Source organism: Tupaia chinensis, unplaced genomic scaffold (genome assembly GCF_000334495.1).
Source record: "Tupaia chinensis unplaced genomic scaffold, TupChi_1.0 Scaffold000652_1, whole genome shotgun sequence".
NCBI lineage: Eukaryota > Metazoa > Chordata > Mammalia > Scandentia > Tupaiidae > Tupaia > Tupaia belangeri.
Genome location: NW_006160173.1, coordinates 2,594,404 through 2,618,133, shown reverse-complemented (window position 1 = coordinate 2,618,133; position 23,730 = coordinate 2,594,404). Strand labels below are relative to the sequence as shown.

Sequence of the window (23,730 nt, the reverse complement as noted above, 5' to 3'; positions counted from 1 at the left end):
AACTATTGCATTCAATATTAATAATCTCAATACATAAAAATGCTGATGATTCTAGAACCCATTCATATGTATGCTCTCCCCCTTAACTCGCTTTATTATCTTGCTACTTTCAGTCCATTGCCTTTGGAAGGGTATAAGTGCAAAGGGTATATTAGGGGAAAAAGAAAGGATGGAATGGGAAAATAAATGAATGTAAAAAGATATAAAATTTTTCATTAAGATATAGTGATTTTAGCTATTAAATGTACCTAAGCTCTTTAATTGAATACATTTGTAGTTATGATAAAAGTATTACAATCTATTAAACCATACACACATTTCAAAGAAAGTTTAAGTATTTGAAACTTAATTAGATATGAACTAATATGAATCAAAGTTTAAAACTCAGAGCATTTTTCTTTCCTCTGCAGTAATACTAACAACTAAACCAAATAATAGCTTAATCATGTCATAGGAATGTGTAAGAAAATCTTCTCTTTGAGTTAGCTGTATTTATAACTAATGTTTAGTACGTGAGAGGCGAAGGTTGGCAACCTCTTGGATCTTGTTGAAGAATTCTTTAAAATCCCTTTGCATTAAGTATCCAGCAATAAAATTGCAGATATTGCACTGAGTATATTTCAATATTGCCAGTGTATATTTCAAAACAAATTCTATTATCTACACTAAGATTTCCTCTTTCCCAATATTCAAAATGCATATTATAATTACATGGGTTTCCAACATCCATACACAGCAAGTACAAGATACTTACATGTACATACACTGTAGTTACCTATATTTTGCATAGTTTTTAGTGTGTACTTTGTGCCACTTAATAAAAAGCATTACTCATCAAAATTTTTATTTGGTGTTTGGATTATTTCAGCTGTGGTAACTGATTAATTTTTTGCTCTGTTGTGTATATTTTGCACAAATCACCATTTGCAAAAGGAGATAATATCGGGAAGTTTTAAAGGGCTCTAAGTAGCTAGCGATATCTTGGGGAAGTGGCACTAAACTATGAGGTTTTGCCTTTTCTCCACAATTAAAGAAACAATGTAAAATTTCATATTTGTCCTTGTTTAAATTATCTTCATGTCTAAAGAAAAAGAAAAAAGCATTTTACATGTTCCAGTTGGTAACACTTTGCAATAAGTGGCACTAAACTACACGATAACTGCTATGTTACATGGAAGAGCCATCACTGTCAAACAGCTGCTGTACATGTGCCTATATGGAATCTCAATGCTGTTACAATCATGAATATATAATTACAAGTGAGCCTGTCTTTTTAATTGAGATATTTATATTTTTACAAAGAAATAAAAATAAATGAGATGTTAGCTTCTTTGCCATATTTAGGAAAGTTAGTTTTCTTTCTCTATTTATTATGTTAATTGTGGATTTCAATGAAATATTAAGCATCTTGAATCAATATGAGATCATCCAGTTTCTAGATTAAACTCCAGTATCAAGTTCCTTAAACTGCTTCTTGGACCCTCTGGTAAAAGAAAACAAGTTGAAATCTCTCCCTCTTTCTCTCGTCTCACTCTCTTTCTCTCTTATACATACACACACATTTACACACACACGAACACGCATTGATACTCTGCTCACGCTCTCGTTTTTCTCTTGCACTCACAAACTTTTCCTTTTCTTCCTGATTTTGATACTCATTCTGTCAGGACACTCAAAAATGGGAAAAAAAGGAAAAGATGAATGCTGTTCAGATTTTTTTTTTTTTTTACATGGATAACAATCAATTTACACTGTAAACAGTACACTGGCAGAGAATAGCTACTTTGGGTAAAGAATTATGCTCCATATTCTACTAGGGCTGCGCGTCGGTACACACCCCTTCCTTTGAGTTCCATAGCCACTGTTCACGTAGCGGAGGCAGAAACTGGCTCTGTGTGCATGGATAACAATCAATTTACACTGTAAACAGTACACTGGCAGAGAATAGCTACTTTGGGTAAAGAATTATGCTCCATATTCTACTAGGGCTGCGCGTCGGTACACACCCCTTCCTTTGAGTTCCATAGCCACTGTTCACGTAGCGGAGGCAGAAACTGGCTCTGTGTGCCCACAAGTGGGCACATTCCTCACTACAATCGATGTGGCACCCATTTAAAAATGTTATCTCATATTTTTCGGATTTAGTGGAATAAAAATGAGCAGACTTTTTTATCATTTATTTTCTCATTTGGTGAAAATCAAATAATTTTTAAAGATAGGAAAACATTCCTCTATAACTAGTTATTTGTCCAGTTGCACAAACTGTTATCTAATTCAAATTAATCTATATGTATCTGGCAAATATTTCATGAGCACTCACAAATTATAACATACCAGTTAGCTTTATTAAGAGTTCTAATGACATTATGTTTTGCTCTGAAGGGTTAAAAGAGTTGAAAATTTTGAAATCGACTAATTTTGAATTCCTAATTTTACAGTGCTATAAATAATGATTGAGTTATTTAGGCAACCATTTAGCAGTTGGAGCCAAGTAGAATATAGATAAAATGAAGAGGGATGTAAATACAGCATCAATGAAGAGTAGTAATTTTGTAAGTGCATCCTGAAATTAGGCTTTAAATAGTAACTGATGATGTAGTTTATACGACTTACTTCTGTGATAAGATCCTTTCCCTTTTGTACTAACAGGATGAATTTTGCTTTGTGGAGTCTTTCTAAAGATTATGCATTGAAAGATATGAACAGTTTATAACCTATTCTAGTTTCAATGTGTCTAGTAGCACCTACCTGGTTCTCTCAAACTACCATACTATATTAACATATTATTGCATTTTTTCCACAGATGGTATGGAGTGAACTGTAAAAACAAGCATGCAATCACATCAATGCAGACTTATTTCCTTAAAATGTCATACTGTATATGATTTATTATGTTAACACTCAACCACATCATATTATTTATGTTCTGTATATTCTGAAAAAGTGCTGCTTGACTGACATCGTCCTTTTTCTTTTGTAAGAAATTAACAAGATAAATGCTTCAACAATCAAAAAAAGAAAAAAAAAAAACAACGTAAAATTCTAACATTGTCCTTAAAAGATTTATAGTTTTCTGATAAATAATCTACAATACAGCACCCTTGTCTTTCATTTGATATTAACACATAACGTTGGACTCAACCATTCTCATTCCCCCAAAATAAATTCCAAGATATTATTTTTGAACCTTAGGCCATCATGCTGTCAAACATCACAAGTATAGCTACCATATTGTCATATTTGTTTTCTTCTTAAAGGTGCAATGCTTGTAAATGGGAAAATAATTTTTATCTAACTGGATTTTTATTCTTTACCATATAATAAATTTAATGAGAACACTAATCTAGCAATATTGTATCTTACGAGAAGAAATAATAAGACTTTAAATTGACTCTGTGTCATATTTAAGAATACAGCATTTCTTAATGGTTAAATACACTAAAATTTCAAATAATCCAGAGAAAGAGACTTTCACCTTGGAGTTAAAAGCATGGCAGAAATTCTCTATCACTCACTGTTTCATAAGTTTGTACCTCACAAAATGCATAGACAGGAATTTAATATAAAGAATTAGTTCATTTATACAGAAAACTTATTTTAAACACTTTTTTTTTTTTTGGCAAACCAACATAGGAAAGCAGCTCTGGAACTGCTAAATTAAAATTTGTAAATTTTTAGCAAACTAAGAGTACATTTCTAGGTTATTATTCAACTGTGGTTGTAATTTAAAACCTGAGGCTGTGCACTGGTTGTTAGCTTAAAATTACCTTTCCTTATAACATTGTGCTTCCATTGTATAACAAATAAAAATTAACAAGAACTAGAAAAATTTGTTGTTGAACAGTGCTAGGACATACAGACAAAAATACTAATACATGTTATCTACTGATAATATTGGTTTAAGTAATATCTAAAGGGATATAATGGACGTTAGAAAATGCTTACTTATGATTGAATTACCTACAGCCAAAAAAGTTAAATATGTATCAAATAATGTTTAATTGGATTTATTATATGCAATATATACAGATACTAAACTGTTTCAAAATTGTGCCCTATGGATACGTCAATTTTGCTTAGGTAGGTGAATCCTTATGGAGCAAATAAACTAAAAAATCAAATTAGAAAAATGAACAAAATCTTTATGATTCTCAAAGTAATAAAATTGTTTGGAATAATGTGTCAGTAACTGAAGCTACAATAACCTAATGGTAGGTTATATGTAATTATATAAGATGTCATGTCATGATTGCAATCCATACACATGGCTCCTGTATCAAATACTATATTGTAAAGACGCAAATTGATACAGCTTCACCAGTATAATTTCAAACATTCCAGAAACTACACTACGGTGTTGTCTAGGGCATATGCTTCCAAAGCATGTCGTCTTTGAAGATAGATATGTAGAAAATACTGTAAACCTCTAATTTTCCATTTAACGTAAGTACATTAGGCCTTTACCTAATCCTGTTACTTGTAAAATCTGTCCAATGGGAAACTGATAAGGTCTATGACTCAAAGGAGGAAAAAACAAATGTGGCAAAAAAAAAAAAAAATCTCTGCATACAATTTTTTCTCAATGTATAAAACAACTCAATATCGTGATCCAAGGAGATGATTAACATTGTTAAGGCTGTATATTCAAGCACTGTATGTTAAAAGAGCAATGGTGTGAAATTTAGGCAGTAAGAAATGTCCTGCATTATGGATGGTACAGTAATTAAAGAATGATGTTTTCAACAGCTGATTGTTGGTATGCACTGGCTACTGATAGCAGTACGATATGGAAGTTAATAAAGGTAGCAGAAGATGGTAAAATGAATTCTGGAAGATGAAAGCCAGTTTTCTCCAGCAGCCAGCCTGGTTAAAACTCAGAATCTTGGCCTGTACTTTAAATGAAATACTCTTTTTTCTCTTCAGCATTGACTTGGCTGCCTTCGGCATTGATAATGGCTGTGTCAGCATCTGGTGCATCTTCAGCTCCTTTAGCTTCATTGGTTAAATATGTTCCTGCGGATAGTAGGGAAAAATAAAATATGTTAGTTCAGTGAGACTACTAAAACAGCAACCATTAAAGCTATATTCATTTAGGAAGGAAAGTATGCCAGATTTCAAATATGTTGGAACATATTCTGAGATTTAATGAGCCACACAATTCACCGTTTCAACACTGTACCCTTTCTTCCAGTTTTCAGGTGTGCAATGTAGGTAAGTTGTGGCCCAGTTAACTAGAGGTAAGAGCCAAACTGGAACGGATAATTTTGACTTCTTCAATGATGGCTAAAGACCCTGTGAACCATACAGCTGAAACAATCAGGGTCCTTTGTTCAGATGTTGGGAATAATCACGACAAATACGCTAGCTTGGAAGCTCTATTGATATACATGATTATATCAATAGTTTGCTACCTGTATCATTACAAAAAGTCACATAGTTTTCTCATTAATATGGCTACATCTGTTATTATAAAGTTACAAACAGTGGAATTTAAGTTCTAGAATTAAATTGCAAACTATCCTCTATTTTGTTCAGTCAGTCTCACTCTGGTCATTATTAGCTAAGCATCATTTTGCTAAGCTGATACAATGCTAAAGTTGAGTAAACACGGATATTCTAAAATGATTTAGTATCTAGGTGTTTTTCTCTTTACACACACACACACACACACACACACAAATTCAGCCAATTTTATAATGAAGCTAGACTTCTGATTTTTTTGCCAAAGTTAAGAGTACCCTCCTTAAATATAACTTACCTTTATGTCTTGCCAGATATCGACCAAGCAGAAATATAGAACACAGCGTGACAAATACAACTACAGCCACTATCCCTCCTATAAGAGCATGGTCAGGTCCAGTCTGGCCAGCGAGAGCATTAGGATCTAGAAAATAAAGATAAATATTGTTCTAGAGGGTGTGTGATTCAATCATAAAATAAGTATCTGCATTAAAGTTATTTTGAAAATCACATTTCTATTAGAGTAAAATTACATTAATGTTTATTGCACCAATAATCTAGTTGGCAAATACTTACTGAGTTCTGAAAACATAAAAGATACCTGGGAATATACACACTCAATTACTTAATGACTATGTTCCATTCCTATGACTGGGTGGTTAAGCAAATTGGTCTATAAGCGAGGAGCTAAAAGGCAGATGTCTTGTGATGAGCTGTGACCCCCACAGGGTATGTGTTTTTCCATAGATATCATGAGACACCACACTAGAATAATGTAATCCTATCCATACAAAAAGCACATATTAGATGAGGGCCATAAAGTAACAGATATATCACAACACGGTAATATAAATCTGATGCAATCATTGTTATTCTGAGTAATGAAATGTCTAAAGGAAACTCCAACTCAGTTACCACATATAAATAAGATATGTAGCACTGTGTGATTGTGAATGCTGTCTGTAGTGAATGTTGACTGTGGAAATGGAAAAAGACTGAAAAAGGTTATTTCCCATGCAGGAGACCTGGCTGGAAGTGGTCATTAAACGAGTAGGTGCTAAGGGAGGAGTGACTGTATAACATTTAACATGCGAGTCACTATTACCACTGAGCGTGTATTTTATGGGAAAGATGAGCTAAACATGCAAGTATGATTACCGATAGTTATATACTTTCCTTCATCCTTGCCTTCATTAGAACATAAACGTGTGTGCATGTAACTGGTTTTGTAGTGTGACAAACATCTTTAGGTGGGGCTGACTGTGTATAACTTGAGAGATACACATTATTTCAAAGCTGTAGAAACTGGAGAAGTACCCAAGTATGTCTAGATAAGGAGAAGATATTTAAAAACTGATCACTGGGGAACTACTGCATTTGAAATCCAGGAGAACGAAAAGGACTTCCGGCAGCAGACTGAAAGAAATGATGAGGAGGAACAGATTTGGGGAGGACATTGTGGTTTATCAAAAGGGAAGAATGTTTTTGGTAGGGGAATAGGCAGATATAATTCTATTAAATGTTATTGATAGGAGAACTAAGATGAATGCATAGCAGGGAGGATTGTGTGACTATTTTACTTCTAGAGAAAGTGATTGCGAAGCAGATGCATCTCCATCTTTAAGCTTTATGTTCTACCTCCTTCCTCCCTTTGCCCAGAGTAAATATAGTGATTAATAGTCTTACTGTCTTTGCTGACTAGCCCAAAACCTTTTTGTTTAGATATTACTTAGCAATGTAATCACCAACCACCAGACCCCTGCCCTGAGTCTTGGGGACCATTAAACAAAGGTCTGGAGAGTACACTTAGAAATTATTAACCTGCTTGATTTGGCTTCTGTAATTGCTTTTGCATAGGAACCTGACTCCTTTTCCTCTCCACCCCTCCTCATTTTCCATCATAATCACCACATCATTCCAGAAATCATTGTGATTCTTGCCTTTATAAGCACCCCTCTCCTTTCTCTCCAGGTTGTGGGGGTTTTGAGAGACATAAGTCCTCCTGTAGGTGCCAGCAATAAAACTCCAATAATTTGGCTATGTTTGAATACCCTTTTATTTCTCGCTGATGTGACTACAACAATAGGACAAATCAATAATATAGTTTTATATTATGCCTTTAATAAGATATCACAGTAGAGGTCCACTGACAGCATGGTGGTAATACTGGCTTGGTGTCCTGGGACCTTCATGAGCAAACACATGCACAAGTGCCTGTGTTCAGGGCTGGTTGGGACTGGCTGTGAATCATGATGTGAAAACCCTGGGTGTCCCTCTTACAGAAACAAACAAAAATTTATACGAAAGAAATGAGCCCAGGAACAGATGGGGAATTTCTGAGCAAAAGTTAAAATATCAAAAGAAAGTCCAAGGGTTTGAGTACTTAAATGACTGGAAAGTCAGCAGCAAAACTCACTGAAGATCAGCTCTACAGCAAAGATCAGACTGAGGGTATTTCCAACTCTCCTGAGTCAGTTTTTGCAGATTGTGTCATGGTAGCTGCTTATAATTTAAAAGAAGGATTTAGGGGCCAGCAGGTGGCAAGGTATTTGAGGCACTGGACTCCCACCTAGCCAACCACAATATGAGTCCCAGACCTGGTGGCTTGAAAATCACGCTAGGCACCTGTGTGTGTTTGTGTGTGCCCGGAATCCCAGGAGGAGAATAGAGGAGAAGGAATTGTAGCGTGGCCATCCTGCTGGGGGATGATTTCTCACTTTCTGTCTCTCTGTTTCTGTCTCTGGCAAGTGCACACATACCTATGACAATAACCTACAACAAATTAAATAAATAAATAAGATATTTAGAGGAAGGAGAAATTAAAGAAATAAATTAGGCTTGGCAATGGTCTCTTCAAAAACTTGGAGTGTGGTTATACAAACACAAACCTGATGATTATAGTAGGGGTCCACTGCATTTTCTTTGGAACTGTTTTGTCAAAAGATCATATGTCTCAACAGAGAAAAGTCTGACTGAAAGTTCCAACAAAAATTTCATCCCTAAACTTGGTGAAAGGAAGTAGAGAACTGAATCTGTGTAGCCTTGATAAAGGGCATGGTCCCCAGCACATGCTTCAGATGTGGTTATAGACTATGTCTGACAAGGTTGAAACCCCCGAGGAAAGGAATGGGGAAAGCAAAAAGAATGGAATAGAATCCAGATTATTCAAGAAACTATGGACCAAGGTAGACGGACCTTTAATGACAGTTTGGCATATTTTCAGAATTGTTATGAATTCCAGATGGTCATGTCTACCATTACTAAGCAGTTTTTCTCCCATCAATAATCTATCATTGTGTCTTGTGCATGGGATGGAGAAGAGTTTTAATAACTGACCTTTTTGTTCTTTGTCTATGGAGTAATGAATATAGATGTGATGGAAAGGGCTATGCATATCTGAGAAGAATGGATTTGACTTGGCTGCATTAGCTTGAGATTTTAGGTTCTGTCTTTAGACATCGTGTGGTAGCAAATTTTATGATGTAAAAGAAGTGGAAAATAATTTGGTTATCAAAAAGATATACTGGAGCAGAGATTTCAAACTGATAATATTTTTTGTCTTTTGCTTTCAGTGCACAAAGCTAAGCATTTTCCAGTTTCCCTTTCAGATGGGTGTAACCATGTGATTTTTGTTCTATATAATTGAGTAAAGGCACAGATAAAAATAAACAAAAAATATAAAAACAAACAAAAAATCCATTTTCAACCCTTCCAGGTGATCATCTTGGAAGAAACAAGATGAAGATAACAGAGTCAGAAAAAAATATTGGTTACTGATTCTTTACCTAGATGAAAATTGTCCACTAAGAGAAAGTGCTTTAAAGTGCTTAAGGGAAAAAAAAAGTCTTTATTTTTAAAACATTAACCATTATAAAGTTCATATGTTACAGCAGCAATTTATTAAAGAATTATTTATTTAATTTTATTTATCCCCTCATTTACTTTAATTTTACCAGAGAAAGACACACACACACACACACACACAGAGAGAGAGAGAGAGAGAGAGAGAGAGAAAGAAAGTGAGAAAGCAGGCCACCAGGTCCAGGATTCAAACCATGATTGTCCTTGTAGGAGTGTTCAGCACCTTAACTACCATGACACCTGATGGCACCTACAGCAGTAAATTTAAATTTAGTTTTATAGAATGTGTTATATTTCCCTAAATTTCTAACATTGCCCATAATTCTCAGAAAAAAGCATGCAAAAAAAAAAAAAACTGTTATGTCTCTAAATTCGCTATTTCTTTTTTCTTTTTTGGGGGGGTAGGTGACAGTTTCTTTTTTTTGTTAAATTCATACATTAAATCTCTATACATCATTTAGATTGTGAAGAGACTTTACACAGCATGATATATGCCTCAGTCCAGCCTAGTTTAGACTATTATACACATCCTCATCGACAGAAAATAGATCCTATCTGTGTCCCACAAGTGTCTTACCTCTCCATTTCCCCACACATTTCCTTTCCTATGCTCTTCCCCTCCCACAACCTCTTTCCACTTTGTCTCTAGTGTCCATTACAATTTGTAATATTGTTATGTTCTCCGTTCTTTCAGTCCTTACCATAGAGTGTGGACAGTCGGTATATGTTAAATGGAGACATACAATGTCTCTCTTTCATAGCCTGACTTGCTTTACTCAACAATTGCCCAGCTATCTTGTGCTAGGTTTAAAATATCAACTCTTGTTCAAGCCCCCAAATATAATACAAAGAGCCACTAATCATTTTATTTGCTGAATATTTCTCAGAATTGAGCACTCTTTGGGGGAACTTTGAAATTGTTCTTACTCATACAAGTATGTCTTTCATCTCCTGAGTGTAAAATCTGAGAAATAGTATTTTAGGATCAAAGCATACAAATTTTTCTAAATACTAATGATAAATATTGCCAAATTACACTCAAGAAAGATTGCTCAATTTTCCTTCCATCATTCTGTACCTGATGGACCTTTTTCCCTAAATAGTACTGAAATTAGATACTCTAACAGGAAGATGATTTTTTCTAATCTAATGTGAAAAATTGACATCCTATTTTAAATATATTACATTTGCTAAATTACAGGTTAACATTATGATGTCTCAATATTTTTGGTCATATTAACTCATTAATTTTGAAATGTTTGTCTCAAACAAAAAATCCATTTTCAACCCTTCCAGGTGATCATCTTGGAAGAAACAAGATGAAGATAACAGAGTCAGAAAAAAATATTGGTTACTGATTCTTTACCTAGATGAAAATTGTCCACTAAGAGAAAGTGCTTTAAAGTGCTTAAGGGAAAAAAAAAGTCTTTATTTTTAAAACATTAACCATTATAAAGTTCATATGTTACAGCAGCAATTTATTAAAGAATTATTTATTTAATTTTATTTATCCCCTCATTTACTTTAATTTGACCAGAGAAAGACACACACACACACACACACACATATACATCAAAAGAAGAGAGAGAGAGAGAGAAAGAAAGTGAGAAAGCAGGCCACCAGGTCCAGGATTCAAACCATGATTGTCCTTGTAGGAGTGTTCAGCACCTTAACTACCATGACACCTGATGGCACCTACAGCAGTAAATTTAAATTTAGTTTTATAGAATGTGTTATATTTCCCTAAATTTCTAACATTGCCCATAATTCTCAGAAAAAAGCATGCAAAAAAAAAAAAAACTGTTATGTCTCTAAATTCGCTATTTCTTTTTTCTTTTTTGGGGGGGTAGGTGACAGTTTCTTTTTTTGTTAAATTCATACATTAAATCTCTATACATCATTTAGATTGTGAAGAGACTTTACACAGCATGATATATGCCTCAGTCCAGCCTAGTTTAGACTATTATACACATCCTCATCGACAGAAAATAGATCCTATCTGTGTCCCACAAGTGTCTTACCTCTCCATTTCCCCACACATTTCCTTTCCTATGCTCTTCCCCTCCCACAACCTCTTTTCACTTTGTCTCTAGTGTCCATTACAATTTGTAATATTGTTATGTTCTCCGTTCTTTCAGTCCTTACCATAGAGTGTGGACAGTCGGTATATGTTAAATGGAGACATACAATGTCTCTCTTTCATAGCCTGACTTGCTTTACTCAACAATTGCCCAGCTATCTTGTGCTAGGTTTAAAATATCAACTCTTGTTCAAGCCCCCAAATATAATACAAACAGCCACTAATCATTTTATTTGCTGAATATTTCTCAGAATTGAGCACTCTTTGGGGGAACTTTGAAATTGTTCTTACTCATACAAGTATGTCTTTCATCTCCTGAGTGTAAAATCTGAGAAATAGTATTTTAGGATCAAAGCATACAAATTTTTCTAAATACTAATGATAAATATTGCCAAATTACACTCAAGAAAGATTGCTCAATTTTCCTTCCATCATTCTGTACCTGATGGACCTTTTTCCCTAAATAGTACTGAAATTAGATACTCTAACAGGAAGATGATTTTTTCTAATCTAATGTGAAAAATTGACATCCTATTTTAAATATATTACATTTGCTAAATTATAGGTTAACATTATGATGTCTCAATATTTTTGATCATATTAACTCATTAATTTTGAAATGTTTGTCTATCCAATTTGTTCATTTCTCTTCAAATTTTCTGCTTTAACAGCTCTCTTGACAAAAAAGATTAACTTTTTTTTTTTTTTTTTTTTTGGAGAGGTTTCTGTTATAGGGCATGTGCAATTGCCAGACAGACAGAGACAGCAAGACAGAAAACGAGAAATCACCCCCTAGGGGGATGGCTATGCCACAATCCCTTCTCCTCCATCCTCCTCTCGGGGTCTTGGGCATGCACGCACACGCGCCCGGTGTGAGTTTTAAGCCACTGGGTCCAGGACGTGAACCACGGTCGAACACATGGGAGTCCAGCGTCATAGCCATTACGCTAACTGCTGGTGACAAAGATGAACATTTGTAACAATTTCTCTTTATCCATCATTAACAGTTTTTTAAGTCATGGGTAAATTATTATACAATTTTATGTAATTAAATCTATCAAACTTTTGCATTATGACACTTGACTCATGGGTCACGATGTGAAACACTCTGAGCATAAGATCATATGCATATAAATTTATATTATAACTTAATACTATTATATTTTTTTTTTAGGTTTTTGCCTTGGGGTACATGTACTTATTGGAGCAAGACAAAGAGACAGTGAGAACTCACCTCCCAGGGGAATGGCCACACTGAAATCCCCTCTTCTCTATTTCCTCTTACATACATATGCCCCTGGCATGATTTTCAAGTTGCTGGGTCCCAGTCTTCAACCACAGTCAGAGAGTCCACCACTTTAACCACCATGCCATCTGCTAGCCAAACGCTATTTATTACATTTTAATCTATCTAAAATATATTTTGGCTTATGAGTTGAGGCTAAAGTATAAAATATAACTGTATTTTATTTTATTTTGTTTTGCTATGTGGTACATGCACTCACTGGAGAGAGACAGAAAGAAAGAGAGAAAGTTATGGAGGACCTCTCAGATTGGATGGCTACACAGCAATCCCTTCTCCTCCAGTCTCCTCTCCGTATTTGGGGCATGCATGCACACATACTGAAACGGAGCAAGGACCCCCCTAATGTATTTTCTAGGGTTCCTAAAATATAAAGTCCATTTACATTGTAATGGCTCAGAGTAAGAAATCTTCAGACTTTTGATTATGATAATGACCAACATGGACCATGAATGAGGACCATTTGATCTCTAAAACTCTCACTTAAAGGAAAGATAATGTTTTCATTGCAGGATGTAAGATGTTTTATGGCTAGAAACTGTTGGTTGTGAGCTCAAAGACTCTAGGCTGAATTACTCTAGACATCTGAAGAGAAATTTGATTATCTAAGACCTCGCCAATCAAAAATGCCCACAAGATGATCACGCCCTCTTGAACCAATCACTGAACTGATCATGAGCATAGGACCTCTGCCCCTAATTTTGCACTTAAAAGCGCAGGTGGGGAACATCTCAAGGAGAGCAGGTCTTTTCAGCATGAGCTGCCCGCTCTCCTTGCTTTGTGCTTTGCAATAAAGCTGTACTTTCCTTCATCACACCATGTGCCTATGGTTTGGTTCCATAGCACTTGGGCGAGCGAAACTGATTTGAGTTCAGTAACAATATTAAGAAAGTTTTTCAAGCTGCCAAGTCTTGAACCTGCAGCTGGCCATGTGGGCTCCAGACACCTTAATAACCACCTAGCCACTGACTGGTCCGACAATATAAATTTAATTATTTTGACAGGTAGTTTCTACACACACAATTTTTTTTCATAAATAGTTTTGACAATGTACAATAAAATGTCTATATATTTTATGTGTTTCTATATATTCCAGTCTATACGAGGGATAGATAAGCTCATTCTAAAACAAGTATTGTTGTTTAAGAAAACTTTTTGTGTCTTGCTGAAGTCTATAACGAAGCTCAAAAAAATTCCCAAGGATCAAAACCATAATAGTTTATCTATCTGGATTGTACTAATTTATAGATAGATTTTGTTTTATATGTTGCCATTGTCTAGGATCATAATATGAATCTTCTGTTATTCAAATATTTAGTGTATTTTAATATGTATTAAAGTTTTTTTACATGGACCACATATTTTTATTAATGATATTTCTTATTCTTAAAATTTTTAATATAACATTCAATTATTGTTTTAAAATATTATCACTTTATATCTAATTTTATGCAGTTTCCTTTTCTTTTCTTTATTTCTATTTTTTTCATATTTATCTTCTAAAGTATATGGCTAATATTTGTCAAGTTTAGATTTATTGTGGTATTTTTATATATTGACCTTCAACCTTATTTAGTTTTTCTACAAGTTCAAATGGTATATTGCCTGGTATATTTTTTAAGAGAATATATAAAATTCTCTTAAAAAAGAAAAAGAAAAAGAAAATGCTAGCTAATATGATATTTTTTTCTACACTATTAGCTAGCATTTTCTTTTTCTCTTTCTTTTTTAAGAGAATTTTTTTGCTATAGGGCATGTGCACTTGGAGAGACAGAGACAGAGAGTCAGAAAGCAAGAGATATCCACCAGTGGGATAACCATGCCACAATCCCTTCTCATTCTTTCTCCTTTCAGGATTTGGGACTCACACCCAGGGAACTAGTGTGAGTTTCAGGCTGTAAGATCTAGGACTCAAACTGTTGTCAGGTATGTGGGAGTCCAGCGATATATCCATTAAGCCATCTGCTGGTCCCAAGTGAGCATTTTCTGAAAAATAATAATAATCAGCATTATTTTAATTTTGATGATCCCAGAATTACATACAAAATCTGAATGGAAAATTCATAATCTTCTTTTCAACCATGAGTGGCCTGTTTACTTGTCTTCTTATTGAAAGTTCTTTTTACCACTTCTTATTTTTTTTAAAAAAATATAGTTGAGATACTCAGGCTGTGATGATATGGAGCACACATCTTGTCTCTTAAAGACAATTTCTTCCAGCAGCCTTGAATATCTACGTATAATTTTTTTGTGGATAAACATTCAACTGTTTGCTGAATGTTCAACAAGTCCCTGGGTTTTAACTGCTAGGCTGAATAATTCGGAACTTGTTGTGTCAGTGTTTTGACTATTGATTTTGCCCCTGCGCCTACCACCCTACCAGAACAAATCTAAACTCATTTGAGTTTTTGTCTGTTTTCTTTTTAGAGTGATGCAGCTTCCCCCACCCACCCCCCCGGATTAGTATCAGAATACTTTGTGATTTGTTCAGCATTATATTTTGATATTGCACCTAGATTTATTGCACATTTTTTCTCTACTTAGACTTTTGCTTCGTGTCTTAATTTTTAAGCAGAAGACAAATTATTTCTTCTGGTTTAGTTTACATAGTTGTTTTCAACTCCTTTCTTTCTTCTTTCTTTCTTTCTTTCTTTATTTTTTTTTTGGAGAGGTTTTTGCTATAGGGCACATGTGCTCTCCAGACAGACAGAGAGAGACATAGAGACAGAAAGCGAGAAATCACCCCCCATGGGGGATGGCCACGCTGCAATCCCTTCTCCTCCATTCTCCTCTCGGGATCTTGGGCACACATGCACATGCACCCGGCGTGAGTTTTAAGCCACTGGGTCCGGGACACGAACCGCGGTCGACTACATGGCAGTCCAGCGACATAGCCATCACGTTAACTGCTGGTCCCTCAACTCTTTTCTTGATTAATGATAATCATTCTAGTTTCTTCTTTGTAAAACCCTGTAATGCACTGGTGGGAGCAGTACATCTTGTATCGGACATATATCATTCCCCCTTTAAACTTCTGTATTTTACAAATTCACATTTTATTCCAGTTATATTTTCCAAGATTATGATCTGCTGAATTTGATTTTCAATCATAGATTTTATTCCTTTCTTCTTCCCAAACAAGCTTTGATACTGATTTTGAGTTTACCCTACTGTGTATGTGCAAAATAGATGTTTTAAACACTTTTACATTATTTTCAAAGTGACAGTTTTATAATTTTTTAAATATAACATACTTACTTTGACACTTTGGAAAATGTTTTTCCTTGGTTAAAATACAATATTTCTCTTATTGTGTTACAAGCATTTTGCATTGCTTGGAGAGTGAATTTTTAGAACTTCATTTACATATTCTTGCATTTTTTTCTTCCTTTCAATTTTATCGGTCAGATATTTTGAACAAGTTCTCTTGTTCCGACGCTCATTCCTAATGTTGTAAGTCAACCCAGCTACAGAAACTACCATGGTAACTAAAAAGTGATTTATATATGACAGCCATACCTCATGGAGGGAGTGGAGAAAGACCCTGGGTGTGTAGATCACTCTCAGTGAGCAATTTCATTACTTTATTGAATACAATTTTTTTTCTTTTCTTTTTTTTTTTTTTGGAGAGGTTTTTTTTGGTATAGGGCGCGTGCGCTCGCCAGACAGACAGAGAGAGACAGAGAGACAGAAAGAGAGAAATCACCCCCCAGGGGGGATGGCCACACCGCAATCCCTTCTCCACCATTCTCTCCAGATCTTGGGCACGCACTCACACATGCTTGGCGTGAGTTTTAAGCCACCGGGTCTGGGACGCGAACCACAGTAGACTACATGGGAGTCTAGGGACATAGCCATTACGGTAACTTGGTTCCCAATACAATTTTTTATAGTCGTCATTCTCGCAGTAGGATCTCATAATTTTTAGGTCATTTCTTTCTTTTTTTTCTAATTTTAAGGCAATTTAATCTGCTAAAATTTTTTTAGGTCAATTTAAATGTATCACATTCATCATTGCATCTCTATTTCCACTTGATTGTAAATATTTTATAAATATATTCATAAGCTATTTTGGAGAAAAGAATCCATAACATTTAAATTTATTGGCCCTCTTCATTATTATAAACTATGAAGGAAAATCTTCAACTTTTAGTCTTCATCTCATTCTTTTTCTTTTTTATGTTTTGGAGAAGTTTTCCCTGTAGGGCACGTACATTCTCCAGGAAGACAGAGAGAGAGAGAGAGACAGAAAGCGAGAAATCACCCCCCTGGTGGGTGCCCATGCTGCAATCCCTTCTCCTCCTTTCTCCTCTCGGGATCTTGGGTATGCATGCACATGCGTCCAGCGTGAGTTTAAGCCACTGGCTCCGGGACGCGAACCGCGGTCGACTACGTGGGAGTCTAGGGACATAGCCATTACACTAACTGCTGGTCCCAGTCTTCATCTCATTAACAAAGTAAATGAACACATAGGCTTAGGATTTTTAAAATTTTAAAGATAATATGGACACAAAAAAATGCTCCTTTACATGTCTACTGGTGAGTGTATTTTTCTAAAAGGTAGTATTGTTGGCTGTGCTTTTTATTTTATCCTCATAATTGTTAGAATAAAAAGTCTCTCCTTAACTTCTATTCTTAGAAACTTAAATAAGTGATTGAGATTGAGGCTCAGATAAGTATTATCTGCACAATGCAGGGATAATACATAATTTAGATGGCTAAATCCCAGTGGGATTCTCTTATATATCCTTTCTCTTATCTGGCTCCTACTGTCATAGCAATAAAAAGATGAAGTACGGCCTTCTGAAATTTCTTTACAACTAGCTGAGTCTACATTATTATTCAGATAAATACACCTTGTATCTTTAAAGATCATTATTCATTCTCAAGTATTATCTCCTGATTTGCTGGAGTTAGCTTGTTAGCACTAGACGAGTTAATTCCAGTAGTCTTGACAATATATTACAATTTATTTTACCAGATAGTGCACAAAATACAAAGCTCTTGTAAAATTAAATATTTCTGAGCTCAACATTTTACTGTTAGAATTACTTGACTTTTAATAGGAGACAGTAAGGAGATAAATTGTATTAAATAATAATATTTATGGTTAATGTCATCTGACGTAAGAGTGGAAAATAACATTAACATATAGTTTTATTTAAAGTCAATGTGGAGAAATTCTTAAGATTTGTAATTCTAATTCTGACATTGAGGGGATTTCTGTTAAATGTCTAGTTTATTATGTTTTTTGTTCTTAAAATATGAAGTAAAAATTCTAAAATAAAACAAAAGACCATGGGGTGCCTCATTACCTAGTATTTAAGGGAACTGAATCCCACGTGACCAACCATGGTTCAGAACTCCTCCAAAGAGCTTGAAAAACAAACTGGAGTGTGTGTATGTATTCCCCAAATCCAGATAGAATGGAGAAATGGAGAAAAAAGAAGATGGGGTGATAACAGTCCTATTGGGGGTGCATCCTCTGGAAATTAAAACTATGTTAAAAAAAATTGTGCCCTTCTAAGATCACAACATGCAGAAAATATAAATACTAATGAAGTTTTTATTCAAGTGTTAGAATTATTTTATAACAATTGTTTTCATTAATTTATTGTGTATGTCTTCCAGTTTGAAATAAATGGCAAGAATTAAAATTAAAATTAATATCCTTGTATTTAAAATTGGAGGCCAGTAGGTGGCATTGGATAAAGTGCTGAATCACACATGGCCACTATTTGACTCCCAGACGTGACACACCACAAAACACACCTGGTGCATGTGTGTGCATGCTCAAAATCCTGAGAGGAGAATAGAGAAGAAGGGATTGTGGCATGGACATTCCCCAGGGGGGCAGGGTGTTTTCTTGTTTTTCCTCTCTCTCTGCCTCTCTCTGGCAGTAAGTACACAAGCCCGATGGCAAAAGTCTAGAAAATAACCAAAAGGAAAAATTTAAATTGAGATTCCAAGACCATTATCATACAGAGTGATTTGTATGATATATTACAATAAAAATGTTCTCAATGAAAAAATTGTGACTAAGAGAAAAAATTGTCACTGAAAAATTCTCAAGTCGAAGACATTGTTCCCAAAAATCTAGATTTACAAATTGTTAATAGCACACCTTAAACTACTTAATGCTATTTGTAATGACTTTGGTCAAGTTTCTTTTTTATTTTTAGAATGCAAATACTTATGTTCCAGGATCATCACAGGTGAAATGTATTAATGCCAATAAAGAACTTAAAAGAATATCCTATCTAAACGTTAGGTATATGGAGGGGGAAGATGGGACAGATAATTATCTATAGATATATTTACATACATACACACATATATACATATGTATATATATTCATATTTTAATTTTTTAAAAGACTCATTTAGGACTTCTATTTTACCTATGTGGTATTTGTAGACCATTGTAAGCATCCATTTGAAAGATGGGGGAAAATGTTAATGGAGCAAGAGTTGCATAACATGAATTGAATGAAAAATAGTCGTGGTGGGAGTCTGAGGGGTGAGAATCAAATGGGAGAATAATTCGTTGTGTATTTATTTTGTGCCAGGTTCTATGTTATAAATGGCTATTTTATACAATGCATGTAAAGGGTTGACTCAGAAAACTGTAGTTATTATTAATATAAACAATGATAAGCTACAGGACAATTTTCCTAAACTAGTTTTGAAATAATCTTGGGAACATTTTTTAAATAACTATAAAAGTCAGTTTTTAGGTTGACTCAGATGACTATTTTGAGAACAAGATCAGGTAGAGGTCATTTGTACCACTTTATCTTTTTTAGTTAATTGTATTCTCTTGTCTTCTATCATGATGAGGAATCCAATGCCCATACATGCTAAATGACCGCCTTTCAGTGCTGCTTTTTCATCTTGTAAGACATTTTTTCCCTCTGTGTATGCAAATTCCAACCAACCGTGATCAGTCTCTCCTTGTCAATTACCCCTGAATTATCTAATTCAGGAATGCTTTCCTCTGGATTAATTCACTTGTGTAAGTTTTATCTTCCCCCAAAGACAGACGTTTTCTTGACGATGAAGATTATGTCTTACACTTGTGATACAGCTGCAACAGCACTTGTACACAGTTCTTAGAACAAGAAAACCAAGTGAGTGAATGGATGATATTAAATTCTGATGCTGAATTCCAGAAAGAGATTGGATTTTTATGTACCACAATTTCCTGTGCTGAGCAACAATGCCCTTTGTGATACTAAATAATAAAAATATGGTTACTATTAAATATTTTAAAAATTAGTACTATGTAAAAGTGACTCATTCAGATTTGGACTTAGTTATTGCTTTGGATAATTTGCTTCTAGCATTAATTTTTTTATACCTTTTTAAAAAATGTATGTAAAAGCCTCCTTTTTCCTCTTTAAAGAGACTAACGTTTCAGTAACAGTGTCACTATGATAAAACATTAGAAATAGTTATATATAATTAGTAAAAAAAATATTAAACTGTCCTTTGGCAACATAAGACATTAACAAAGTCCATGGAGAGAAATACATTACTACATTCATCCAAAGGTCGTTTGCTATCTTCAAATTCTGAGCATAGTTACTGTTTCTGACAAAAATGTTCAAGAATAATCTCTAAAGGACATGGAATATGAAAATATAGAGCTCATTTTTGTGTGCACAGTGATTTACACAGAATTTTTACTATAATCTGTGTACATAGATACGCTAAAGCTGTAAGTACCAAATTACAACGACATCATCCAACAGATTTCCAATAGTGGATTAAAAAAAATCCCAGCAAACATAACACTTACCTTTTCCTCTCAAAATGTAGTGTTGTGACATAAATTTGTCTTCACATCACACTATCACATACAAATGCTCTCACGTGTTCTTATTCACAAAGATTTTTGTCTATAAAAATCACTGTTTTACTGGTTTGTTTTGTTTTGGTTATAGTGTTTCCAGGTTGTTCAGTTTAGGGGTGTAACCATTTTATAAGATGTTTTAGCAAGTGAAGTGTGAGTGCCTGAAGTACACAAGTGAAGAGTCAGAATATCGTCCACTAATGGCAAGCACCAGGCTACCCTCTTATGAGAACTAGTGCCTCTCAAGAACTGCTCTTTTTCCTGGACTTATAGCTGTTCTAATTATAAAACAATTGGTTTTATTAATTTATATTTATAAATAGCCAACAATGTACTGGGCACACACAAAATATATTCTTGTATAGAATAGTCTACTTGTCCTTGAAAATAAAATTTAAATGGAAAATTTCTGCTGAAACGATGCATTTCTTCTTGGGAAAAGTAGGTTCTAGCACAATTGTCTTTGTTTCCCTAATCTTTCTCTCTGGTGAACTCAGGCTAGTAAAGCTTTCACTACTACAAGTGAGGAAATTTTTCAGATCTGAAGAATGTGAACAACTCCAGAGAGGGCTCTCAACCAGCAGAATAGCACAGCTATTAGGACTAAGGGCCCTTCACAAAATGTGTCACCTGCTTTATTACTGAGATCCAGAAATGGAGAGAACTTGCCACAGTATTACCTGTGTGATAACAGGAGGAGAGTGAAAGAAAGGAATGGTTCCTACTTACCTCATTATTTAGGTAATCAAAGGGAAAATAAAGTAAGTTTTTTAGATAATCAAGGGTCGATTTGCTCTGAGAAAAAAAAAATCACCTAAATATCCATAAGACACATGACATGGAATTCCATTGTCTTATATGAAATAGTCGTCTTCTTTTAATATCAGAGTTCTGAAGTATTAATAGTATCTCACTCTGGGACCAGCAATTGGCATAATGGCTATGTCGCTGGACTTCCACGTAGTCGACCATGGTTTGAATCCTAGACCTGGTGGCTGAAACTCATGCCGGACGCATGTGCATGTGTGCCCAAGATCTTGAGAGGAGAATGGAGGACAAGGGATTGTGATGTGGCCATCCTCCCAGGGGGTGACTTCTCATTTTCTGTCTCTCTGTCTATCTCTTTCTGGAAATCACACGCGTCCTATAGCAAAAACTTCTCAAAAAAAAATACTATCTCACTTAAAATCATAAGATCCAAGTTTCAATTTTAGTTTGATTGTCTCGGAGTTACAATTTGTTTACCTATAAATGAAGTTCTATACCTACTCTCTTTTCCTCAAAAAAATATTGCTAAAACCAACTTAAACAGAATCTGCTATGATCTGAATGTTTGTATTCCTCTGACATTCATGTTAAAATCCAAATGACCTGCATGATGATATTAGGAGATGCAATCTTTGGGAAGTGATGAGATCTGAGCTCACACCCTTAGGAATCCTCTTAGCGCCCCAGTAACAGAGGGCCAAGAGAGCTATCTTGTCCATTCCACCACTGAGGATGTAGCAGGAAGGCATTCACTGTGAACTAGAAAGTGGACTCTCACCAGCCATTGAATCTGCCAAGTTCATCTTGGACATTTTAGCCTTCCGAATCATGAAGAGTAGATGCCTATTGTTTATAAATGATGTAATTTGTGGTGTTTAGTTACCTGTGTGTACTAAGATATAATCTATGCATATAAGTCATATCTGATTGGTGCTCAATAAATATTATGTGAAGGCAGGCGGTGGACAATATTGACCCAACTGAACCCACATGAGAAACACCCTGGCTTAGAGGGTAGGTTGGAACCCCTACGCCCCGAGTACACCTGATGTTCATGAACATACCTGTGATCTGGAATGGAGGAGACTAGGGAGTGGAACATGGTCTGAGGACCTTGTTGTGGTTATTTATCACTGCCCTCTGTCTCTCTCTCTCAGAAGAAATAAAACAAATACACTTTTTAAACAATTTCCAGCGGGCATGAGCGCTCACCAGAGTGTCGGGGTAGGAGAAGAAAGCACCCTAACTGGAGCACTCACAACACAATTCCTTCTCCTCCATGTCTCCATCCTGTTAGGATTCGGGGATGTACATACAAATGTCCAGTGTGTTTTCAACCTTGCTGGACTGGGATTTAAACCAAAGTTGACCATGCGCAATCTGACTCTCTTAACCATTAGGCCACAGAGCAAGCCCAAAGTAAATAAACTTTAAAAACTAATGTAAAGCTAAGTAAATATTATGTTAATAAAATTATAGACTTCAAATGTTTAGAAATTTTACATAAACATGCATTTTGTAAATTTGTGTTAGTTTTATCAGGAAAAAATGTATTGTACAGTGTCTAATTTCTTTTAATTTTCTGTTATCTGCAGAAATTCCTGTTTTTAACTCTGTTGCTTAATGTTTTTCTAACTGGAAACTATTCTGCCCTCAATGTCAGCAATACCTAACTCTTTGCATGTCATTAGTCTCATTCTACACACATAAAATGAGTAAGTTGAAACAACCATAGAGAAGAAAGACAAATGACTAGCTGTGAAATTGCCATATGCTTATATTTGGATTATAGTATCAAAAATTTAAAAAGACCAGGGCCAGCAGTTAGTGTAATAGCTATGTCGCTGAACTCCCATGTAGTCAACCACGTGGTTGGAGTCCTGGACCTGGTGGCTTAAACTCACTCCGGGCGTGTGTACATGCGTGCCCAAGATCCCGAGAGGAGAATGGAGGAGAAGGGATTGTGGCATGGCCATCTCCTCTGGGGGGCTGATTTCTCACTTTCTATATATCTCTCTGTTTCTCTCTGTCTGTCTGGCAAGCCCACACACCCTATAGCAAAAACCTCTCCAAAAAAAAAAAAATCTAAAAACATCAATAAAGTATTTTTAAGCAGAATGGAGGCTGGGTCCTGGCAGGTGACATAGCGGTTAAAGGCACTGGACTCCCACATAGCAGACATGGTTCAATTCCCAGACCTGGCGGCTTTCTTTCTTTCTCTCTCTCTCTCTCTTCTCTCCACACTGGCCAAATTTAAATAAATAAATAAATGAATAAATAAAGTTAAATAAGCAGAATGGAGGTTTTAAAAGTTTTATGAAATGATTTCTCTGTAAAGTAAAATTTAGGATTAAGCACACTTCCTCTTTTTTTTTTTTTTTTTTTTGAGGTTTTTGGCCTCTG

At 35.1% G+C, this 23,730-nt stretch overlaps 1 protein-coding gene across 2 annotated transcripts in view; it reads right to left on the bottom strand.

Annotated features, from left to right (window-relative positions):
* Positions 1-4,744: 4,744 nt before the first annotated feature.
* CADM2 (cell adhesion molecule 2) overlaps positions 4,745-23,730 on the bottom strand; it is a 1,200,723-nt gene continuing 1,181,737 nt past the window's right edge. For both annotated transcript variants that reach the window (XM_006159770.3, XM_006159771.3), the window contains 2 exons: positions 5,759-5,884; positions 4,745-5,013 (listed from right to left, as the gene is read on the bottom strand). In XM_006159770.3, the coding sequence (XP_006159832.1) occupies positions 4,895-5,013; positions 5,759-5,884 (245 nt within the window). In that variant the 3' untranslated portion in view covers positions 4,745-4,894. The remainder of the gene's footprint in view (positions 5,014-5,758; positions 5,885-23,730) is intronic.